Genomic DNA, 24,457 nt, shown 5'->3' with positions numbered 1-24,457 from the left:
GCTAATCTTTCTATGTCTTCCTGCAATCTCATAGCTCAAATGTCCTCAAATGTCACACGCCCAAATTTGATATCAGTAAACTTTGAAATCATTCCTCTTGTGCCTACCTGGAAAACATGTATATAAATGGAAGATGAGAGCACAGATCCCTAGGGCACACCACAATCCACATCCTGCCGGTTTCAAAAAATTATCCATACTCTTTGCCTTCTTGTCCCTAACCTCCCCTTTATCCATGCAGCTACCATTTAAAAAATAACTGAAAGCTATGATAGAATTACTGTAGATTCTTACTGGATGGATGTTTTAGTATAGATCGAACAGTATTGCTCATCTATATCAATCTTGTGATAATGTCATTAAATTAGATCTTGTGGCATTGGTTTGGTGCAAAGCAATAGAAATTGAGGCAACAGAGGTGAGTGTAAGATGAGGGGGCAAAAAATGGGGAAGACATATTCAGAAATAAAGATGGGAGAGGAAAGGGGAAAACACACTAAACAAGAGAAGAATAAATTAGATGTATAAGGAAGACAATCCAAAACTGAGATCTAAATGTTACAGTAGGAGCTCAGAGCAAATGTAGGAGAAGAATTTAACTCTTTGTGATGATTGGTAAAGGTAGAATAGGTACACACTTTGAGATGAAAAGGGAAAGATGGAAAAATAAATTTCAGTGGACATTACAGATAATTAAGAGACATTCTTTTGTGCTTAATGTTTATAGGGATAAATAGATGCGATTTCCACCCATTCGTGGTCAGTGAATAGAAATTCCAGCCCAAATATTAAATTTAAAAAAGCAGCTCCTAATAGATAAGATGAGGTAGTGGAAAAGCTATGGGTTCAGCAGGTATTTTAAATCATTTTCACCCTCAGATGTTGAAATTGGGGGTAATAATCTCAAACAGGTAACTCAAGTGGTGAAGACATGTCTGAATTTATGAAGGTATCAGTGGGTTTTTAGGAATATTAAAGCATTTGAAGCTCCTTTAAACACCAAGCCCACATGGGAGGCACCAAAATAGTAAGGGTTAAAGTAAAAATTGTTAGGGATTTTGGAAAGTCCGTAGGACAATGAGGACCATCAAAAAAGATAAATGTTGGCGCAGCGGGATTATATATTCACTTCAGTCTATAGTGGGGAAAAGTATTGGAATCAATTCTAAAAGAAGTTATTGAAGTATTCTTTTCCATGGAAAAACAAGGTGAAGGGCCAAGGGGCATAATTAGGGTTCCTTGTGTTGGTGTTTTCTTTTCAGGTTCGTGTCTTTTTATTAAACCAATTTTTCATTGTGTTTTCAGTCAGCTCCCAGTAAGATTTCTACTGTTTTATTATTGGTACTTGCAGTAAGACTTTTTTTCTGTTGAAATAATAGGTGCCGAGTTTTCTGTCTATTAAAGCGGCCTTTCCTAACATTTTGTTGTGACATTTTTATATAGTTTTGCGCACTCCACAGCTGGATTAACGGCATGTTTGTCCTTTATACCAGTTAAGTGGCTCATTAGCTGCTTGAGAAGTGTGAAAGGGCCATTATTTTAGGTGAGCTGTGATTGGCCAGTTTTTTTCTGTCATTCCTGCATAACAGGTTTGTGATGCACAAAATAACCCACGTCAAAACACTCACTGCTCATTTCGGTTAAAATCTGCCTTTAAAAAAAAAAGGGAGGTATTTAACTTTTTTTCGAATGAAGAGGAAAATATTATCCGTAGGGCAGTAAAGTCTGCTCTTGAGAGTAAATGGACAGGGAAGACATGATCAAAGTCTTTAAAAATCATGCAGGGAATCAGCATTTTGGATGGGGAGAAGTTTATCTGTTACCAGGAGAAGATAACCAGAGGGACACAAGTATATAAGCAAAATCAACAACAAAATGCAATTTCTGGGTTACTTGACACTTGGGTTGATTTATAAGACTGACCACCAGCTAGCATAGTGAAGGTGGATTTAATTAGTGCATTCAGAAAAGAAATGGACAGTTTGGAGTTTAGTGTTGGGTCATGAGGAGATGGAACTGTTTCCAGACATAGCACTCCATGACTGAGTGAGCAAAATGGGGCTTTTACCAGACCTCTGTTGCAAAAGCCTCCACATTGAACCCAGAAGCTTCAATCAATGCGTTAGCTTTTCTAGTAGCCTTGGCGCATGGAGATATTCACAAACAAACTAGGCCAAACCTGGAGAGCTGGCAAGTATTAAGGAAGATTAAGATTTTGTTGATGTGAAGCTATTCTGTCAAAGAATGGGAAGGGTTGCATTCAGGGATTTTAAAAGTAAGTTGGTAAAAGCTATGCATAATGTCTTTTTTCCTCTGCTGTCATTAAATGATGAAAATTATTTTTGACTTTAACTGAAGCAAACACGTTAACACAATATTCTCATAGGATCATGCTTAAAATGGGAAAATATTTTAATGAAAACTAATTTGAGAGGAATTTGATGTGGTGAGTGATTTTGCTTGTACTTTAAAGAGATTGTATCTTTTGAGTTGGCCTTACTGGGCATGTTCCAACCTCAAGTACATTTCATTCTTTGACTTATCTTTATGTTGCCATGAAGTTCCTGGTGCTTGCATTAATTTAAATATCATGATGATGGTGCTGTGACGATCAGCATCTTTTATCTGTTGACGTGTTTTTAAGAATTAATTTTAGGCATGTGATGAATGACCTGAAAAGCTTTGCTGACTAGATATGATTTGTGCAGACGACTACACTTAGAGAACACCTGATTAATGGATTTTTTTTTGTAAGTGAACAAAAATTGAAAATACCCAAATCATTTTTTGATTACTCCCTCCTGTTAACTGCATTCAGTTCACTGTTGGTTTGTTTCAAATGAATTTTGTTGGAGTCCCTCCCACACCCCTCTAGATTTCACCTTTTATTACGTTTATGGGCTACATTATATAGTCACAATCACACTTTTTCTGCATGACATTTTTTCCCTCCCTATTTTCTCCCCTCCGCTCCTCCTGGATGAGCTGACTCATGATTACTCAGGTGCTAACAATCCTTCCAGGTGTCAGCCGTGGCATAGTGGTGGCCTTGTGGGACCTTGCTGTGCCCAAATTGGCTGTTGCATTTCCTACATTACAACAGTGACTACACTTCAAAAGTACTTCATTTGTTCAGGTACAGAGTAGACACTTTCCCACCAGGGGGAAAGAAAGGGAATCCAAAGCTAGAGCTCTCTGGATGACTAAAGATATAGAGATTAAAATGAAACAGGAAAAGGAGCCTTATGACGAATCTAAGGTTCATAATACAGTAGAGAACCAGGCTAAATACAGAAAGTACAGAAATCTATAAAAGGGAATAAGAGGGACAAAAAGATCGTGGGAATATATTAGCAGCTAACATAAAAAGGAATCCAAAAGTCTTTTATGAACATATAAATAATAAAAAAGGATGGTCAAAGGAAGGGTGGGGCCAAATAGGGACAATAAAGGAGATCATCTTGTGGAGGCAGAGGGCATGGCTGAGGTACTGAATGAATACTTCCCATCAGTCTTCATTAGAGAAGAGGACGCTGCCAATGTAACAGTAAAGGAGGAGGTAGTAGCGATATTGGATAGGATAAAAATAAAGAGGAGGTACTTAAAAGGTTGGCAGAACTCAAAGTAGAAAAGTCACATGGTCCAGATGGGATGCATCCTAGGTTACTGAGGGAAGTAGGGGTGGAAATTGCGGAGGCTCTGGCCACAGTCTTCCAATTGTCCTTAGATATGGGGGCGGTGCTGGAGGACTGCAGGTGTTACACCCCTGTTCAAAAAGGGGGAAGAGAAATAAACCCGGCAGTTACAGGCCAGTCAGCCTAACGTTGTTGATGGGGAACCTCTTAGACACAATATTCCGGGACAAAATTAATTGGCATTTGGAAAAGTATGGGCTAATAAATGAAAGCCAACGTGGATTTGTTAAAAGAAGATCGTATTTGACTAACTTGATTGAGTTATTTGTTGAAGTAATTGGGAGGGTTGATGTCTTTTATATGGACTTTCAAAAGACTTTTGATAAAGTATCAATAATAGACTTGTAAGCAAAATTAAAGCCCATGGGATTAAAGGGACAGCGGTGGTGTGGATACAAAATTGGCTAAGGGACTGAAAGCAGAGAGTAGTGGTGAACAGTTGTTTTTCAAACTGGAGGGAAGTATACAGTGGTGTTCCCCAGGGGTCGTATTAAGATTACTGCTCTTTTTGATCTATATTATTGACCTGGACTTGGATATACAGGTTATAATTTCAAAGTTTGCAGATGACACAAAACTCGGAAATGTGATAAAAAATGATAAGGATAGTAACAGACTTCAGGAGGATATAGACAGCCTAGTGAAATGGGCAGACACATGGCAGATGAAATTTAATGCAGAGAAATGTGAAGTGATACATTTAGGTAGGAAGAATGAGGAGAGGCAATATAAAGTAAATGGTACAATTTTAAAAGAAGTGCAGGAACAGAGAGACCTTGGAATGTATGTACACAAATCTTTAAAGGTAGCAGGACATGTTGAGAAGGCTGTTTTTAAAAAAAAAATGCATATGGGATCATGGGCTTTATTAACAGAGGCATAGAGTACAAAAGAAAGGAAATTATGCTAAATCTTTATAAAACACTGATTAGGCCTCAGTTGGAATATTTTGTTCAATTCTGGGCACCACACTTTAGGAAGGATGTGAAGGCCTTCGAGAGGGTGCAGAAGAGATTTACTAGAATGGTGCCAGGGATGAGGGGCTTCAGTTATGTGGAGAGACTGGAGAAACTGGGCTTGTTCTCCTTAGAGCAGAAAAAGTTAAGAGCAGATTTGATAGAGCTGTTCAATATCATGAACAGTTTTGAAAGAGTAAATAAGGAGAAACTGTTTCCAGTGGCAGAAGAATTGGTAACCAGAGGACACAGTAAGGTGATTGGCAAAAGAACCAGAGGTGACATGAGGAAGCATTTTTTTATGCAGCGATTTGTCATGATCTGGAATGCACTGCCTGAAAGGGTGGTGGAAGCAGATTCAATAATAACTTTCAAAAGGGAATCAGATAAATATTTGAAGGGAAAACATTTACAGGGCGATGGGGAACGAGCAGGGGAGTGGGATGATTTGGATAGCTCTACCAAAGAGCCAGCACAGGTACGATGGGCTGAATGGCCTCCTCCTATGCTGTATCACACTGTGATTGGCTGTTGGGGAAGGTTCAAACTAGAGTGGCAGGGGGATGGGAACCTGAGCGGGGAGTCAGAAGGGAATAAAGTTGAGAGCAGCAAGAGAGGGGAAGACCCAGGGGAAATCTACAATACAAATAGTACAAACAGTTGTTCAAGAACAAGTGAAAGGGAAAAGCGTAGAGCAGCGGAAAGAAAGTGTACTTTAGGCACGACAGATAAAATAAAAACTAGAAGGCGTAAGGCAATTAACCCAGCATCAAAGCTGTGGCAGGGGGTTGGGAACCTGAGCAGGGAGACAGAGGAAAGCGTGTCAGGAAGGGACAGAAGGTATGGAGTAAAAGGTAAAGTGTTAAAAAAGGAAAAAGCAGGAACTAAGTGCCACAATACATATTTGAAAGTTCTTTATCTGAATGCACGTAGCATTCGTAACAAAATGGACGAGTTAACGGCACAAATAACTACGTATGGGTATGATCTTGCGGCCATTACAGAAACATGGCTGCAAGGTGACAACGACTGGGAATTAAATATGCCATGGTATTTAACAATCAGGAAGGACAGGCAGGAAGGAAGGGGAGGTGGGGTGGCTATGTTAATAAGGGAAGGAATCACTGTAATACAGAGAAAAGATATTGGGACAAAGGATCAGGATAATGAAACAGTTTGGGTAGAGATAAGGAATAATAAGGGGAAAAAAACACTCGTGGGCGTAGTATATAGGCCTCCTAATAGTTGCAACTCTGCTGGAAGAAGTATTAATCAGGAAATAGTCGGGGCATGTAATCAGGGAACAGCTATAATTATGGGGGATTTTAACTATCATATTAACTGGACAAATCAAATTGGGCAGGGCAGCCTTGAGGAAGAGTTTATTGAGTGTATTAGGGATGGATTTCTTGAGCAGTATGTAACTGATCCGACAAGGGGCAAGCAACCTTGGACCTGGTCCTGTGTAATGAGCCAGGATTAATTAATAATGTCCTAGTTAAGGATCCCCTTGGAATGAGTGACCATAACATGGATACATTCCATATCCAATTAAAGGGTGAGAAGGTTGGTTCTCAAACAAGCGTACTGAGCTTGAATAAAGGAGACTATGATGGTATGAGAGCGGAATTGATTAAAGTGGACTGGGAAAATAGATTAAAGGGTAAGACGGTACATGAGCAGTGGTGTTCATTTAAGGAGTTATTTTACAACTTTCAAAAAATATATATTCCACTGAGGAAAAAAGGGTGTAAAAGAAATGACAGCCATCCGTGGCTAAGTAAAGAAATTAAGGATAGTATCCGACTAAAAACAAGGACATATAAGGTAGCCAAACTTAGTGGGAGGATAGAAGATTGGGAACTCTTTAGAAGACAGCAAAAAGTAACTAAAGGATTGATTAAGAAAGGGAAGATAGATTATGAAAATAAATTAGCAAAATATATAAAAACAGATACCAAGAGTTTCTATAGTTATATAAAAAGAAAAAGGGTGGCTAAGGCAAACGTAGGTCCCTTAGAGGATGAGACCGGGAAATTAATGGTGGGAAACATGGAGATGGCAAAAATGCTGACCAAATATTTTGTTTCAGTCTTCACGGTGGAGGACACTAAGAATATCCCAACACTGGACAAACAGGGGGCTCTAGCGGGGGAGGAGCTAAATACGATTAAAATCACTAAGGAATTGGTACTCAGTAAATTAATGGGACTCAAGGCGGATAAATCCCCTGGACCTGATGGCTTCCATCCTAGGGTCTTGAGGGAAGTGGCAGGAGGGATTGTGGATGCTTTGGTAATAATTTTCCAAAATTCTCTGGACTCGGCAAAGGTCCCGGCAGATTGGAAACTGCTAATGTAACACCCTTATTTAAAAAAGGTAGTAGGCAGAAGGCTGGAAATTATAGACCAGTTAGCCTAACATCTGTGGTGGGTAAAATTTTGGAGTCTATTATTAAGGAGACAGTAGCGGAACATTTGGATAAACATAATTTAATAGGACAAAGTCTTTACGAAGGGGAAGTCATGTCTGACAAATTTGCTTGAGTTCTTTGAGGACATAACGTACAGGGTGGATAAAGGGGAACCAGTGGACGTAGTGTATTTGGACTTCCAGAAGGCATTCGACAAGGTGCCACATAAAAGATTATTGCTCAAGATAAAGAATCACTGGATTGGGGGTAATATTCTGGCATGGTTATCTAACTTCCCAATCTTCTATCCTCCCACTAAGTTTGGCTACCTTATATGTCCTTGTTTTTAGTCGGATACTATCCTTAATTTCTTTACTTAGGATTGGTTATCTAACAGGAAGCAGAGAGTTGGGATAAATGGTTCATTCTCGGACTGGCAACCAGTAGCCAGTGGTGTTCCACAGGGGTCGGTGCTGGGTCCCCAACTCTTTACAATCGATTTGGAGGAGGGGACCGAGTGTAACATATCAAAGTTTGCAGATGATACAAAGATGGGAGGGAAAGTAGAGAGTGAGGAGGACATAAAAAACCTACAAGCGGATATAGACAGGCTGGGTGAGTGGGTGGAGATTTGGCAGATGCAATACAATATTGGAAAATGTGAGGTTATGCGCTTTGGCAGGAAAAATCAGAGAGCAAGTTATTATCTTAATGGTGAGAAACTGGAAAGTACTGCAGTACAAAGGGATCTGGGGGTCCTAGTGCAAGAAAATCAAAAAGTTAGTAAGCAGGTGCAGCAGGTGATCAAGAAGGCCAACGGAATGTTGGCTTTTATTGCTCGGGGGATAGAATATAAAAACAGGGAGGTATTGCTGGAGTTATATAAGGTATTGGTGAGACCGCACCTGGAATACTGCATACAGTTTTGGTGTCCATGCTTAAGAAAAGACATACTTGCTCTCGAGGCAGTACAAAGAAGGTTCACTCGGTTAATCCCGGGGATGAGGGGGCGGACATATGAGGAGAGGTTGAGTAGATTGGGACTCTACTCATTGGAGTTCAGAAGAATGAGAGGCGATCTTATTGAAACATATAAGATTGTGAAGGGGCTTGATCGGGTGGATGCTGTGAGGATGTTCCCAAGGATGGGTGAAACTAGAACGAGGGGGCATAATCTTAGAATAAGGGGCTGCTCTTTCAAAACTGAGATGAGGAGAAACTTCTTCACTCAGAGGGTAGTAGGTCTGTGGAATTTGCTGCCCCAGGAAGCTGTGGAAGCTACATCATTAAATAAATTTAAAACAGAAACAGACAGTTTCCTAGAAGTAAAGGGAATTAGGGGTTACGGGGAGCGGGCAGGAAATTGGACATGAATTTAGATTTGAGGTTAGGATCAGATCAACCATGATCTTATTGAATGGCGGAGCAGGCTCGAGGGGCCGATTGGCCTACTCCTGCTCCTATTTCTTATGTTCTTATGTAAAGCGCTTTGGGATGTCCTGAGGCCATGAAAGGCACTATATAAATGCAAGTTCTTTCTTTCAGCACCTGACCATTCTTAATGTGCAAATTGTTTCACTGTGGATGGCATCACAACTGAATCTGATTTGTGCTCACCTGACAACCGCCCAAGCACATTTTTCAGTAGGAATTACTTGACCCTGGAAAATTTTTGCACTCCCTAGCCCAGGGTACTGAAGCCATTTGTAGTGTCTCCATGGCCATCCTAGAAGTTGTGCACCAGAAGATTTTTAACTGCTACATCTCTGTGGATGCTTGATAGAATTAAATATTGCCACGTGCATATGAAAACCTCAAGAGGAAGTGACTGTAATAGAATTCTTACACAGAGAAGTTGTTAACTTGGAGATATTCTTGAGCTGACAGATGTTAGTAACTTGAAATATTATACTGTAATCATGCCATCTTTGTTTCATTTAGTTTACCTATTGTTTGCGTGAGACCATGTACATCAATGAAAGAAGCAGCTTAAAAAGAGGTGATGTCTCTCTTGAGAAGGATTCTTATGAAGGCTGAAGAGATGGGGATTAGTGAGAGAGCTTTGTAAATTCTTGTCATTTGTAAAAAATAACTTCTGACTTTATCATGAACTTTTGTATCTGGAATCAGGTGATAGTTTCTTCACTGCAAAAGAATACTTGTTTCATATCAGTTGGCTTTGAAATTTGCCTCAGAAATTGGATTAGAATGTTGGGTTTTACCATTTGCAAAGGGGTTTAATTGAATGCAACTATTTTCTTTTCTGCCCAACTCTAAAGTTTCCTTCTGTCCTCTCATGAAGATACTGACTCCTGCCAGGTTATAGTTTCATAAGCACCGCCAACCTCCAGGGCCTCACCCAAGTGACTAGTCTTCATGCATGATCCGAGACAAGGGGTGCTGGGCTTCTCCCCTGCACCCCCAGTGGCCTGCTAACTTTGGCTGTGTTTCTGGATGTAGTGTCATTTACATGCTGAAGGTAGGTGGGTGGGGCTGGGGGGACATCAAAATGGTGGCAGCGAGGTGGCCATTTGGACCTAAGAAAGATAGATCAGAGTATTTTCTTCAAAGTGGTGAGACAGGAACTGTGAAGGAGCAGGGAGATTTAGGGTCCATGTAAAGAAATCACTAAAAACTAGTGGACAGGTACCAAAAATAATTTAAAAAGCTAATGGAATGTTAGCTGTTATCTTAAGGGGGTTGGAATACAAAGAGGTGGAAGTTATGCTGCCGTTGTATAGTGCTCTGGTTAGACCTCATCTGGAGTACAGCGTTCAGTTCTGGGCACCGGACCTCAAGAAGAATATATTGGCCTTGGAGGAAGTGCAGCGCAGTCACCAGAATGATACCGGGGCTAAAAGGGTTAAATGAGGACTGGTTGCATAGACTAGGCTTGTATTCCTGGAGGTTGGCAGTGTTTATGAAACTATAACCTGGCAGGAGTCAGTATCTCCATGAGAGGAAAGAAGGAAACTTAGAGTTGGGCAGAAAAGAAAATAGTTGCATTCAATTAAGTCCCTTTGCAAATGGTAAAACCCAACATTCTAACAGAGAAACTATTTCCTCTGATGAGAGAGTCTAGAACTAGGGGGCATAACCCTAAAATTAGATCTAGACCATTCAGAGGTGATGGCAGGAAACACTTCTTCACACAAAGGGTAGTGGAAATCTGGAACTCTCTCCCCCAAAAAGCTGTTGAGACTAAGTCAGTTGAAAACTTCAAAACTTTTTTGTTAGTTAAAGGGATTATGGAACCAGGGCGGGTAAATTGAGTTTAGATACAGATCAGCTATGATCTAATTGAATGGCAGAACAGGCTTGAGGGGCTGAATGGGCTACTCCTGTTTCTAAGTTCCTATGGCCAGTGCGCTGTTTGTTTAAACAACAAAAAATGTTTTGCCAAAAAGTGTTTCATTTATACTGATGTGGCTTGCTACAAAAGCACACGCAGAGACACCTCTTGAATTTTTGTCTCAGGGCCCGTTCTGCTAATATCTGAATACTGGACTCTGGGTCAGAGAGTTGAGAAAATAGGTGCAAGATTAGCTTTGAAGTTCACCTAACTCGTTGCCACTACCACTAGTGGAAGATCTGAGCATGAAACAAAACAAAACAATATTCAGTTAAAGTGATGGGTGTAATTGCTGCACTGAAACTTTCTGGGATAAGCCAGAGGCAAAAGGGGTTAAACGATCCGTCCAACTATGTTGATTTTCCTTTTATCTTTACCATCCCTTATTTGGACCCTCTACAACACTCACCATTCGCCGACAAGAGAATGAACTGGTAGCATGAGATTTGCAAAGAGAAAATAAATGAACGTTGGAACTTTATTTTCTTCCATTATTTCTTGAGAGAAAAAATCTGGATGTTTTTAAGCACTATGAAGGAATTTTGTTGTTAACATTCACTGGATAAAGTTTATTTTAGAACTCTTTTAGAACTTTTTAGAAGTGTGAAATGATGCATTTTGGAATGTTAGGCAATGTAAACTAAATGGTGCAGGAATAGAGAGACCTGGGGGGTTCACAAACACAAAGTTGATAAGGCTATTTAAAAAAAAAAGCATACGGGATCCTTGGATTTATAAATAGAGGCAAAGGCCTCGATATTTGTGGGGCAGTCAGTGGGGGAGGGGGGTTTATAGCAGCCTCGAAACCTGGAAATGTGGGTGACCTGGAGGTCCTGCCAAATTCAATGGCAGGACCTCATTTAAAAATGTTTTCTCCGTTTCCTGGCCGGCAGCCAGACAGATTGAGAGGCTGACTAGCTGCTGTGCGGGAAGGCCTTCGCTGGTAGGCCACAGGAGAGGAGGGAAGAAAGAAGGGAGTGGTCGTGGAGGCCGGGGGAAAGATCGTGGAGGCCGGGGGAAAGATCATGGAGGCTGGCAGGGGAAGATCGGGGGGTGGGGGCGAAGATCAGAAAGACTTTGGGGGTGCTGGGAGAGATCGGAAAGGCTGATGGAGGTGGGGGTTGGGGGTCAGAAAGGTGTTAGCAAGGTCGGGGGGGAGATCAAGATTTGGGGGGAGAACGGAAAGGCTGGGGATGAGGTCGGGGGTGGGGGGGAGAGGAGTGCAGGGGCGGGGAGAGGCGAAGGATCACACGGGAGGGTGAGTCTGATCGCGGGGTGGGAAGCAGGTTAGCTTGAGAGGCCGGGGAGAAGCATTCCTGCACCTCCCGTCCCACAAGCAGTGCTGGAAAAGCACTTATCTGCTGGATCCAGCTGTTCTCACCTCCCTTCAGTGGCTGAGTTTCCTGAGCCCTGGGAAACCCGGCCCACAGCCATTAAATTTAAAACTGTGGTAAAATATGAGGCCTCATTAAAATATTTAAATTACGGACTCGCCTCTGAAGAGCAGGTTAGTCGCCGGACCCCTAAGCCACCTACATTAAAACCGGTTGGGGTCGGATTCCAAATTTTTGAAATTTTAACCTTCCCCGCCCCACCCCTGCCAGTCCCGTTAAAAGTCCCCCCATAGAGTACAAAAGCAAGGAAGTTATGGTAAACCTTTTTAAAACACTAGTTGGGCAGAATTGTGTCCAATTTTGGACACTTAGGAAGGATGTTAAAGCCTTGGAGAGGATGCAGAGGAGATTTATCAGAATGATACCAGGGATGAGGGACTGGAGAAACTGGGATTGTTCTCCTTAAAAACAGAGAAGGTTAAGGTGAGATTTGATAGAGGTGTTCAAAATCATGAATGGTTTTGATAGAGTTGATAGGGAGAAACTGTTTCCACTGGCAGGTGGGTCAGTAATCAGAGGACGCAGATTTAATATAATTGGCAAAAAATCCAGGGGGGAAATGCGGAGAAAATTTTTCGGCAGCTAGTTGTTATGATCTGGAATGCATTGCCTGAAATGATGGCGGAAAGCAGATTCATTGGTAACTTTCAAAAGGGAATTGGATATATACTTGAAAAGGAGAAATTTGCAAGGCTATGGGGAAAGAGCAGGGGAGTGGGACTAATTAGATAGTTCTTTCAAAGAGCCGGCACACAGACGATGGGTTGAATGACGACCTTTTGTGCTGTATGATTCTAACTCGTGATCTTAGTATCTATTTACCTTAATTTGGAAATGTTACTCTTCAGAGTTAAAGTTGCAAATTCAATCTTGATACAACTCTGCAGTATCTTTTGAAGAACTTTGTAGTTCATGTACCATTTTATTTATGAAGATCCTACAAAAACCACAAATTCAGATCTTTCGGATTTATTTGGAATAGAAGTTGGCAGGCAGAAAATTTATTATCATTCCATTGTGACGGAAACGTCTTTGGAATGTAAGCGTGAGTGTTGAAGGCAGATAGCTTGTGCTGTGAGTCAGCCGTACTTCTGACCCCTTCTCGAAGGCTTTCAGTTCCTGCAGCAGCTTGTTTCTGTATATCCTGTTACTGGAGGTCAAGGCAAGGGTCGTTGGTTTTGGGGAGCAGATTGCTGACAATATCCTGCCTACTGCAGGTGGCCAGTGCAAATAGACTGGTGTTTAAACTCCTGGCCAATGACTGAGAAGAAGGATATGCAGACTGATTTATCTTATCATTTTTTCAGCTATGGCAATTAAAGTGATATAGATAGATTTTTTTAAAATCACGTTATAATGTTGTGGTGTAATGGGATGTCAAGATAGAAACTTTTTGGTAATTTGATTTGTTATCCCATTTTTAAAGCTGGTTTTCGCCCAATTAATATTTTGTTTTCTTATTAACTTCAGTATTCCTTCACTACTTCTATAGACACAAATCCTAAAAAAAAATTACTTCAGAATTATTTCTTAATCTGCCAACTTTTTTTTGTATTTTGCCAATTTTATCCCCTCCTCTCTTGAAGGCTGAGGCTCATCCTGAGAATATGGGTTCATGAGTGTTGATTTTAACTCAGGGCTAGATAGTTGCATGGTTTCCAACTGAAGTACTGGGATAGCCCTCAATTTTTTTCTGGGGAGATCTGTCACAGTACTGCTGCACTCCAAAGTCTACTGTTGGCTTAATGTTGACTTGCCTCTCTTCCTGTCGGGCAGCACCTGGCATCCACCTGACAATTTAGCTCTGAGGAGGTCCCTGTTTTAGGAAATTATCAATGTGAAAATAACTTAATACATTATGTCACTAGACCCTTGAAACTTTCAGGGTTATTTGATGCATGTAATGTACAGAGGATACTGGGTGCTTCTTAGTAAATCACAGACAGTAATTCAATCCAAGGGTTCAGATAGCATCATAATCATTTATGGTTGTCATCTGGACCCCAAGATTGGATTACCATCTCAGATTCACTAGGGGACATCTGATGTTTGTTACAGTAGACAGAAATTAATTTTATATGCAATATTCACTATTTGTTTTTTGTTCTCTCTTAGCAGGTGTTTTATTCTTGTTCAATTAAAACTAGGGCCTCACATTATGAGTTTAGATGTCAAAGAATTGCATGAGATACATCCCTTGTTCTGAAAAATAAGATAAGTGTACTGGAGGAAAAAAATATTGAATGGTGAATACCTCTTAAAAGTGCCTTTTCTTTCTCTTCAAATACAAGTATTTAGTTTACTTATAGTATAAAAAACTTAAATGTAAAAAATATTTGTGTCTATTTGCTTTAATGCTTTTGACTGGCACGCTTAAACAATCTTGCTTATATAAATCTCCGATCAATACTTTCAGATCTGCTTACATATCAACTCATTGGGGGGTGACGATCGCTCATTTTTTAAAAACAAAACACATGAGCTCTTTGAATGTAAGCCACTCATTTAAAAAAAATAAAAGCAACTCCTCCATATGTTTAAATGGGTTTGCAAACTGTGCCACTCCTGGTGATCCTAAATGTCACTCTTAACGTTTCCTCAATGTTGACAGCTCTGCAGTGCCATCATATTGTCAATACTTGTACGGTGATAATCATATATATATATGTATATATATATATGATTAATACACACACACACACATATATATATATATATATATATATATGTGTATTAATCATGATTGCAGAGGTGGAGCTGGTTGATTGTTTTATGAATGAAAGATTAGTATTATAGTATTACAGTTCTGAACAGCTAGCATATTTCAACCTTAAAACTTTTTTTTAATATAAACTGAGGATAATACAGATTTTTTTCTGCCACCTTAAATTTTTTTATAATTATCATTTCTAAAGAGCCATTTATATGAAAGTCACTCTTGAGTAGGATGTGGGATATGTGAATCTGGGTTTTATTGTTGATTCCACACTGCTGTTTTGCAAGCTCACAAGCTTCTCCTATCAGTGTAAAAACATTAAAAATTATATTTAAAAGGTTCTCTGGTCATGGTTTTTAAACTTGGATTTGCACTAGGTGGGCTGCACTGTCGGTAATTGTTTGTGAGGTAGAAGCAGAGAGTAGGAATAAAGGAAATATTCTCTGATGGCGGGATGTGACAAGTGGTGTTCCCCAGGGATCTGTACTGTGACCTCAGCTTTTCACTATATGTATTAATGACTTGGATGAAGGAATAGAGAGTTGTATAACCAAGTTTGCAGGTGACACTAAGTTAGTAGGCACAGTAAGTTGTGTGGATGGGAGCAGGACGTTAGAAAGGGACATAGACAGACTAAGTGAGTGGGCAAAACAATGGCAGTTGGAGTTCAATGTGGACAAGTGTGAGATCATCTACTTAGGATCTGAGAAAGACAAATTGGAATATTTTCTTAATGGTGAAAGACTAGGAACTATGGAGGATCAAAGGTATTTAGGTGTTCATGTGCACAAATCACTAAAATCTAGTGCACAAGTACAAAAAGTAATCCAAAAGGCTAATGGAATGTTGGCCTCCAGCTCAAGAGGATTGGAATTCAAAAGTGAGGAAGTGATTCTACAGTTGTATGGAGCCTTGGTCAGGCCGCATCTAGAGTACTGCGTTCAGTTTTGGACATTGAACCTCAGAAAAGATAAATTGGCCTTTGGGTGGGGGTGGGGGGAGAGGGGGGTGTACAACGTAGATTCACCAGAATGATACCAGGGTTTAAAAGGTTAAATTATGAGGACGGGTTGCATAAACTTTGCTTGTATTCGCTTGAGTTTAGAAAGTTGAGGGATGACCTAATCGAGGTGTTTAAAACAAAAAAGGGATTCAATAGGGTAGGTACAGAGAAACTATTTCCTCTGGTGGGGGAATCCAGAACAAGAGGGCATAATCTTAAAATTAGTGCTGGACCATTTAGGAGTGAAATCAGGAAATACTTTTTCACCCAAAGGGAACTCTCTCCCCCAAAAGGCTGTGGATGTTGGGTCAATTGAAATTTTCAAGATTGAGATCGATAGATTTTTGTTGGGTAAGGGTATCAAGGGATATGGAGCAAGTTGGATATATGGAGTTGAGGTACAGATAAGCCATGATCTAACTGAATGGCAGAATAGGTCAAGTGGCTAAATGGTCTACTCCTGTTCCTATGTTTGTACTGCAACAGGTGTAATGCTAAAAAGAATGAAATTACTGCCTGGAGATAGATTGACACCCCTTGCCTAAGTCGACTTTGATTAACTTTCTCTTGATTTGTACAATACAGTTTGTATTGTTGCAAAGCTAACAGTGCCAACTATGTAGTTTAGCAGTCTTATAATGGGCTGTATGACAAGAAGACATCAACAAAAGAAGTATTCCAACCACGGGTATAACAATACTTAATGATATAGTTAAATGAGAATTACACCGTCATGCAACAGAGGGCATCACAAGGTTTGTTTTATTATGGCGATTTATCAGATTATTTCAGTAGAATCGCAACTTCCCCAACAGCTAGCATTTTCACAAAAGGGAAGTGAGAAGACTTTTTAAGTATGCACTATACCCGATTGTGATTTGTTTGTAATGACACCGTGATTTATAATATAAACAGTTTGAAGTTTCACAGTGAAGCAGAAGGAAGTTTACAGTTTGAATGCGGGTTTACGTTTATTTTGCTAATATCTCGTTTAAGGCATTTTAAGCTTTTGAAGACTGTAACAGCATTTTTGCCTTAGGGAAAAACTCGTTCCTTTTTTAATACTAGCTAACTTTTAAAAAAATCTATTATTGCGAAACAAACTTGAAGTGCCAGCAAGGACATTATCAAGGTCAAAGAGAATAGGAGAGAAGATGCAGTAAATCAAGCAGTGTTCAGGTGACACCAAGCTTGGGCTTTAAAAGATTGCATGAGGAAAAGGAAACTGAGGCAGGTAAGGAGTTCACAATCCCAGGAAAGAATGATTTGAATTAGGTATCGATGAAATGAGTCTTGAGTTCAACATGGCGAGAAGGCAGGATTTAAAATCTTCTGATGTATATGTACACTATTATTTGACAGACTTTTTTAAAAAGAAGAACATTCTATGTAAAAGCAATTGTAAATTTTTATAAACCGCTGAGGATATTATGTCTTCACAGGGTTAAAACATTGGCATATAAGTTGGTTGCTGTTCTGACTGTGTTGTACTTGATTATCGATGTGTTTCTTGATATTTTCACATTTATAATTAAAAATGAAACACGGCTAGTAATAGAGGTCAATTTCACATCACTCGTGCCCCTTTCTCACTTTATTTCTTTGTTTGCCAGTGTCCTATTCTTTTATTACTGCCGGGGTGTCCTAATTTGACTTTCCTCCTCCCCTCCCCAAAAGAAATTGGAGTGGGGGTGAGAGAAGGACGGAAGAGAATTTAAATGTAGAAAAAAAATCAGTTGGTTGCAGAAATTTAACCATCAACCCTGTGTCAAATATTAAGAGTGCCTTTTTAAAAAAAGTATATATACTTAAGGGTGGGGTTAACCTGCTTTGTTCTATATCCTATTTTTGATCTACCCTGTTTCCATGTCATGAAGACCAGTATTGTGTTACAATGATGTGCACGGAACCTGCTGTATTCACTTGTGATTTTTTTTCCATAACTTGTGTGAAATCTATTGTACCTGTTCCCTTTGGGAGAGTGGAGTATAATGGTATCCTTGTCTGTCCACCCATCTGCCTGTCCCTGCAAAATACCTTGAGAATTGCTTCTCAGATCCATACCAGATTTTTCTGGCAACCTTTTTCGAGGTTGAGCTGCTTTCCTTTTGAACTTTGATTTGTTTGAATCAAAATCAAGCTGACAGCAAAATTGCTGTCTACAATTTCTACGCAAAAGAAAGTAGTGATTGACAGACTGAAAATGCCAGTAGTTGTGCCGTCTATGGTTAAACCAACACATGTGGCAACTACCTGACCTTGTGACTATACTGAAAAGAATGAATTTTCGTGTGGTGAAAAATGGCATTGGTGGAAAAGTGGGATTTCACCTTTACTCAATGACTTGTTTTCATATTAGGACCACCATCTTCATTGCATTTAAGGCCAGGCATAAAATGTAATGTTTCTTCATGTAGTCTCCAGTCCACAACCTCACTTCCTCCACTGGAAGCAGCAAAGTTGTCACACTAGGGTCTTGAAATTTGATAGTGTCGCACCCATTTTCGAGTGCTTAATGGACGCCTAAGCCTCCAATATTATGAGCCAGCTTTGCATATGCAAATAAGGAGCCTGACACCTGTTTGAGGCACCCTGTGAAATATTGAGTCGCTGGCTGCGTTTAGGAAAAAGTGGTCTACATTCAGCCTAACCAGCGGTCCTTAAAGGACCGCTCCATCACTGCCTCCATCCCCCTACCGATTTGCGATCTCGACCTCCCCCTATCGCCGCCTTCACTCTGATTGGCCACCTATCCCGGTTGCCTCCTCCCGATCAGTCCTTCTCTCCCTGTCTCCCTCCCAATCGGCCCTTTCGAGCTCCCCCCCTCATTGGTCCTTCTCTTCCTGTCGCCCTCTCCTGATTGCACCCCTCCTGATCGCTTTCCCTTTAACTATTTACCTGAGGACCACTGTCCAGTATTGGAAGCTTCTTTTGTCTGGGGGCGCCCAGTAGATGTTCGCTGTTCGCTGGTGTCTTTTTAAATGAGGCCTAATATAGGGTGCGCTTTGGGCCTACTAATTCAGGTACAGGGAGTGTTCCCTGCATCCAGATTGCTCCAGCCTGCCAGCGTGAATAAATTTCTATCCAAATGTTCCTTGAATTAAAATGGTGAGGCATAAATCTCCTGAAATATCTCACTTTTCCACAAAAAGCTAAGCATATGGAATATAAAAACATCAACAACTGATGTTATGGTATGTGTGTACTAAAGATAGGTCATGATCATAGAATGATAGAATCTTACAGCACAGAAGGAGGCCATTTGGCCCATCATGCCTGTGCTGGTTCTTTGAAAGAGTTTTCCAATTAGTCCCACTCCCCTGCACTTTTCCCATAGCCCTACAATTTTCTCACCTTCAAGTTGATTGGCACTTGGAAAATTATGGGCTAATAAATGGAAGTCAGTACGGAATGTTAAAGGCAAATCGTGTTTGACTAACTTCATTGAGTTCTTTGATGAAGTAATGGAGAGGATTGATGAGGGTAGTGCGGTTGATGTGTATATGGTCTTTCAAAAGGCGTTTGACAAAGTACCACATAATAGTCTTACAGGCCAAATTGAAGCCAATGGGATAAAAGGGACAGTAGCAGAGTTGATACAAAATTGTTTAAGGAACAGAATTTCAAGGAGCAGTGCATAATTTCAAAGTTTGCAGATGAGACGAAACTGGGAAATGTAGTAAACAATGAGGAGGATATAGACAGACTGGTGAAATGGGCAAATACATGGCGGATGAAATTTAATGCAGAGAAGTGTGAAGTGATATATTTTGGTATGAAGAATGAGGAGAAGCAATATAAACTAAAATTGCAATTTTAAAGGGAGTGCAGGAACAGAGAGACCTGAGGATGTATGTACACAAATCTTTAAAGGTGGCAGGACAAGTTGAGAAAGCTGTTAAAAAAGCATATAGGATCCTGGGCTTTATTAATAGAGGCATAGTGCATGATTTTAACTCAGAAAGATGGGTGGGTTAGGGGCGGGTGGGCAGTAAAAATGTTTAAAATCTAAAACCCACCACCGACCTGCCCATTTCTTGTTTTAACAGAGGTGGGACGAGGGACGGGCAACCAACCCACTCTTAGGAGGCGAGTCGGTCACTAAAAGCTTTCAAGGAGGCTGCAGGCCTCCATTTTAACAGCTTTTTTGTTTTTAACCCCTGGGGGCCAGGATTCCCAGGTCTTCTACTTCACGCCACATGAGAGGAGGCAAGAAGGCCCGAAACAGCCTTTATAGCACAGCTTCTGGGCCCGGGTGAGCAGGAGTACGTCCCCCAGGCCCATCAAGCCTACCTGTAGCGACTCCTCCGACGGTGTCTAACCCCATTTCCCCCGCCGCCCCCCCCCCCCACGATCTTCAACTCTGACCCCCGATGACTCCCGACTCCCGATCCCAACCCCCGGTGGCCCCCGATCTAAGACTTACCTTCTCACATCCTCTTCCTCATCTCCCATCCGACTAAGGCCAGCCTGTCTGGGTAGGAAACCGTCAAAAAGAAATAAAAGACGTCCTTACATCAAAATCGTAAGGACGTTCAGGAAACCCGTACTTCCAGGTTTCCCATCAGGAATTCCGCCCCCCACCCCAGCCCCGCTGTCTTCCCGGCTCGGAGTTAAAATTTAGGCCGTAAAGTACAAAAGCAGGAAGTTATGCTAAACCTCTATAAAACATTGGTTAGGCCTCAGCTGGAGTATTGTGTTCAATTCTGGGTGCCACACTTTAAGAAGGATTTCAAGGCCTTTGAAAGGGTGCAGAAGAGATTTTCTAGAATGGTGCCAGGGTTGAGGGACTTCAGTTATGCGGAGAGATTGGAAAAGCTGGGGTTGTTCTCCTTAGAGCAGAGAAGGTTAAAAGGAGATTTGATAGAGGTGTTTAAAATCATGAATGGTTTTGTCAGAGTAAATAAGGAGAAACATTTTCCAGTGGCAGAAGTGTCGGTAACCAGAGGACACAGATTTAAGATGATTGGCAAAAGAACCAGACATGACACGGGGAAATATTTTTACGCAATGAGTTGTTATGATCTGAAATGCCCTGCCTGAAAGGGTGGTGGAAGCAGATTCAATAATAATTTCAAAAGGGAATTGGATAAATACTTGAAGGGAAAAAAATTACAGGGCTATGGGGAAGGAGCAGGGGAATGGGACTAACTGGAATGCTCTTGCAAAGAGCCGGCACAGGCACAGTGGGCCGAATGGCCTCCTGCTGCTGTACCGTTGTATGATTTTGGGCTCCTCTACTCATCACATTACAGTAAAGCGTAGCTGAAAAAAAAATTAAAACAAACTTTTTTTCACTTTTTTCCAGCTCCATTTTACTACGATGAGAAGAGGAATGAGATCAAAGGTAAGTCCTGTTAAAACTGCTTCCAGGGAGCGCAGAAAGTAGTGCTTCCATTTTCGTTGGCTGCTGCAGCCAGGTTTTTATTTGTTTGTTTCCTCCTTCCACCTTGCTTTACAAATAGTGTGGTTTCACAAATGGGAGGAGATACTGCCCAAACCCCAATTCTGGCTGCAGGACCCATCGAGCACGAGCAGAAACTGAGTGCAGGTTTGTTGTTGTTCTTTCATGATTGTGTGCGTAAAAGCCCTGCCTGGTATGGTACTAAGCCGTACAGACCAGAAAGACCCCAGGGATGATTTCTAATCTGTTGAGTTGGTTGGCCTTTGCTGGGGCAGCATTTGGGATGCTCCTGGACCAGAAAAGGAGAAAATCAGCAACAGTTCCCACTCTTGGTCAATATCCAGTGACCTCTGCTGGGAAAAAAAACATGTATTTGTCTGATAAGGACATGATGATGCTTTGTTGGGGTGATGCTGAACCTCACTCTCTAGACTCTCACATAAAAAACGGTTACTCTGGCGAGATACTGAACTATGAGTGGAGCTGTACTCTGCCATGGGTCAGTGCCATTAGCAGAGGGGAGGAGAAAACTGTAAGAAGAAAAAAAGTTGTAACTGACAACTGTGAGTTAAATGGCTATCTTCCATATAGTGGAAGAATATCCAGGATAGGTTTTCACCCGAGTTGGAAATTGAACAAGTCTTTCAAAGATTTCTGAAAAGCTACACGTCGTTGCTCACCGTTGAGTGATAATTTGTGTTTGAATAATTGTATCTGAGATTCACTCTTGTGATTTATTGATCCATTAGGCAGTAAAATTAGTGATCACGCCGATAGAATAAAAATATAATTCCATCAATAGTTCTACAATTTATAGCCTGAATGTATTTTTTTTATTACTATTTAAAAAAATGCCCAGCCTTGGTGCAAACTGCAGAACACCTCACATCGATTTCTAAATGCTGCAGATGTACTTTGATATTGCATGACTGACAACTCTGAAATCTCTCACTGCACTTCTTCTTAGGCTCTTTATTTACTCTGTATGCAGTGGTCCATATTTTTCATGGGATTTGGAAGAAGCAAGCCAGAGCTTCAGTTTATCTGAGGATTGGGATTTGCAGATTTGGGAAACAGTAGGTCAGCTACATGAGGTGAAACCACGTGTTTTATTTTGCTTTTGAAAAGAGTGGGCGGTCTTTGGAAAACAAGCATCTTTATGGATGTGGTTGGACCCATCCAAATGGATGTAGCATCGAGAATGGACTCAATATTAATTCTTTGAGATATTATAGCAGCATTTTAACACCATAGTAACATTTTGAAAAGTAGCTTTAGTTCCTGCTCCTGAACAAGTGCACGTGTAGTTGTCGGGTGAGGACAGGATTGGACGCAGCTGTGATGCTCTCTGTAGTTGAATAGGCTGGTGATGTGTAGAGTCAAGCAACCGTTTGACTCGCCACAGTACCGGTAAACAAGAATAAACCAGCAGCTTCGGGTGGGGGAGGGGAAATGTTTGACCAGAATTTGAGTACTAGAGAATTAATGTAACAACAAACTTCATCCTCGCTCTCACCATTTTAGTGGCAGATTGTAGAAGGACATGGTCTTAGAATAGAATGCTTATCACCTTCACTCTTTGAGCATTACATTGGGGATGAAATTAAAGAGGGAGCCAAAAAAGAGAAAAGTAGACTCCTCGTATAGAATATACAGCAGAGAAACAGTCCATTCGGTCTAACTGGTCGATTATGGTGTTTATACTCCATATGAGCCTCTTCCCACTTGTTTTGTCCTCCTAGTTTCTCCACGGCCACCCTCTTGAGCCCCTTTAGAATTTTGAAGACCTCTATCAGGTCTCTGGTTGTTCTTTTTTCCAGAGAAAAGGGCCCCAGCCTGCTCAATCTTTCCTGATAGTTGCACCCTCTCAATTCTGGTAACATCATTGTAAATTTTTTCTGCACTTTCTTCAGTGCTTCAATATCTTTTTGTAGCATGACGGCCAGAACTGTGCACAAGCGTGGTGTAACCAAGGTTCAATATAAATTTAACATTACCTCCCTGCTTTTGTATTCTATTCCTCTAGAAATGAATCCTAGTACTCTGCACTCTGTATGGCCTTATTAACATATGTTGCTACTTTTAGTAATTTATGTATCTGTATTTCCAGATCTGTGCTTCTCCACCCCATTTAGTTTCTACTTTCCAAGGAATAAGTAGCCTCTTTATTCCTCCTACCAAAATGAACCACCTTTTCCTCACACTTTGCCGTATTGAATTTCATTTGCCATTTATCCGCCTACTCTGCAAGCTTGTTTATGTCTTTCTGTATTTTGGTGCAGTCCTCCACATTATTTGCTGTAACCCCCAATTTGGTATCATGTACAAATTTCAACACCATACCCCTAATTCCTGAGTCCAAATCATTTATGTATACGGACATCACTTCCAACTCTCTGCCAGTCTGAACAACTTCCCTTAATTCCTACCCTGTGTTTTCTGTTTTATAGCCATCTTTCAATCCATTCTGCTACCTGGCTCCTGGACTTCACACTCCCTGATGGTTGTCACGTCTCTCACGTGGCACCTTTATTGAAGGCCTTTTGAAAGGCCGCCTACATTACAACAGTGACTTAACTTCAAAAGCACTTTATTGGCTGTAAAGCGCTTTGGGACGATACGGTGGATGTTAAAGGCTCTATATAAATGCAAGTCTTTCTTTCATTATGTTGTAAATTAGAAAAGTTGTTACCAGTCAGATACTGGAGAGGATGGAACCATTGAATACCTGAAATAGCTGAGAATTAACACTGCCTGCATTCAATTAATGTTTTATCTAACACAAATTTAGCCACTGTAATAACCAGAGGAATAAAAAGCACCACTGTGTGGAGAATATAGTTATAATCCCTTATATGGTACAAAAGTGGGGAGTTGACATATTATGGCTCTCTGTGTGTCATGTCAGTAAGAGAGATGCATTTTCTCATCAGAAGTTGGGTTTCTGGTGGAATTGTCATCCTGGAAACCTCTGTTCAACTAAATGCTGATTTATAATGACACTGTGGCCCTTAAACACACGGCTCAATACAATCAAAACATGAAAAGCAAGTTTTATCAATCTTTGCAGGTTTCCCCTTCAAAATGAGCTATGGTGAAAAGTGCTGATTGTCCGTAAGCACTGACCTGTTACCTCAAGAACTTTTTCAACCATGTCATTCAACTCTTATCAGTCTGGATGATTTTAATTCTCTTACATCCGAACTTGGAAGTTCTTTGATCACTGCTCACTTTTCCTGTTATTGCAAAGCCTGTTTTCCTAAGTAGTTGAACTGAACAGAAGCTATTTAATGAAACACAGCTGGACATCTTACATCTTGCCCGGAGATAGATTCAGCGACTGTCAGCTTTATCCATGTCATTATAACCAAGGTCCTAGTCAGAAAAAGAAGGGGAGACTAGGAATAGATCACCTTTGTTATAATACAATCTCCAGAAGTCTGTGTATTGTAATGGCTGACACATGACATAGCTGCTTAAAAAGAACACCATTGGCGAGGACTAATAGGCTTCCAACAGATATT

General features: G+C 40.7%; 1 protein-coding gene across 11 annotated transcripts in view; it reads left to right on the top strand.

Moving 5' to 3' along the window:
- LOC137321323 (transcription factor 4-like) overlaps positions 1-24,457 on the top strand; it is a 534,628-nt gene that overhangs the window by 280,972 nt on the left and 229,199 nt on the right. For 8 of the 11 annotated variants that reach the window (XM_067983744.1, XM_067983725.1, XM_067983754.1 and 5 more), the window contains one exon: positions 20,838-20,876. The exons of 2 other annotated variants lie outside the window; for them this stretch is intronic. In XM_067983744.1, the coding sequence (XP_067839845.1) occupies positions 20,838-20,876 (39 nt within the window). Of the gene's footprint in view, positions 1-16,616; positions 16,764-20,837; positions 20,877-24,457 lie in introns of those variants that run through there. One more of the 11 variants, XM_067983770.1, reaches the window with a different exon arrangement.

The sequence above is a fragment of the Heptranchias perlo genome, chromosome 1 (genome assembly GCF_035084215.1).
Source record: "Heptranchias perlo isolate sHepPer1 chromosome 1, sHepPer1.hap1, whole genome shotgun sequence".
NCBI lineage: Eukaryota > Metazoa > Chordata > Chondrichthyes > Hexanchiformes > Hexanchidae > Heptranchias > Heptranchias perlo.
Note: the sequence above shows the minus strand (reverse complement) of the source record. Positions and strands in the feature narration are given on the sequence as shown.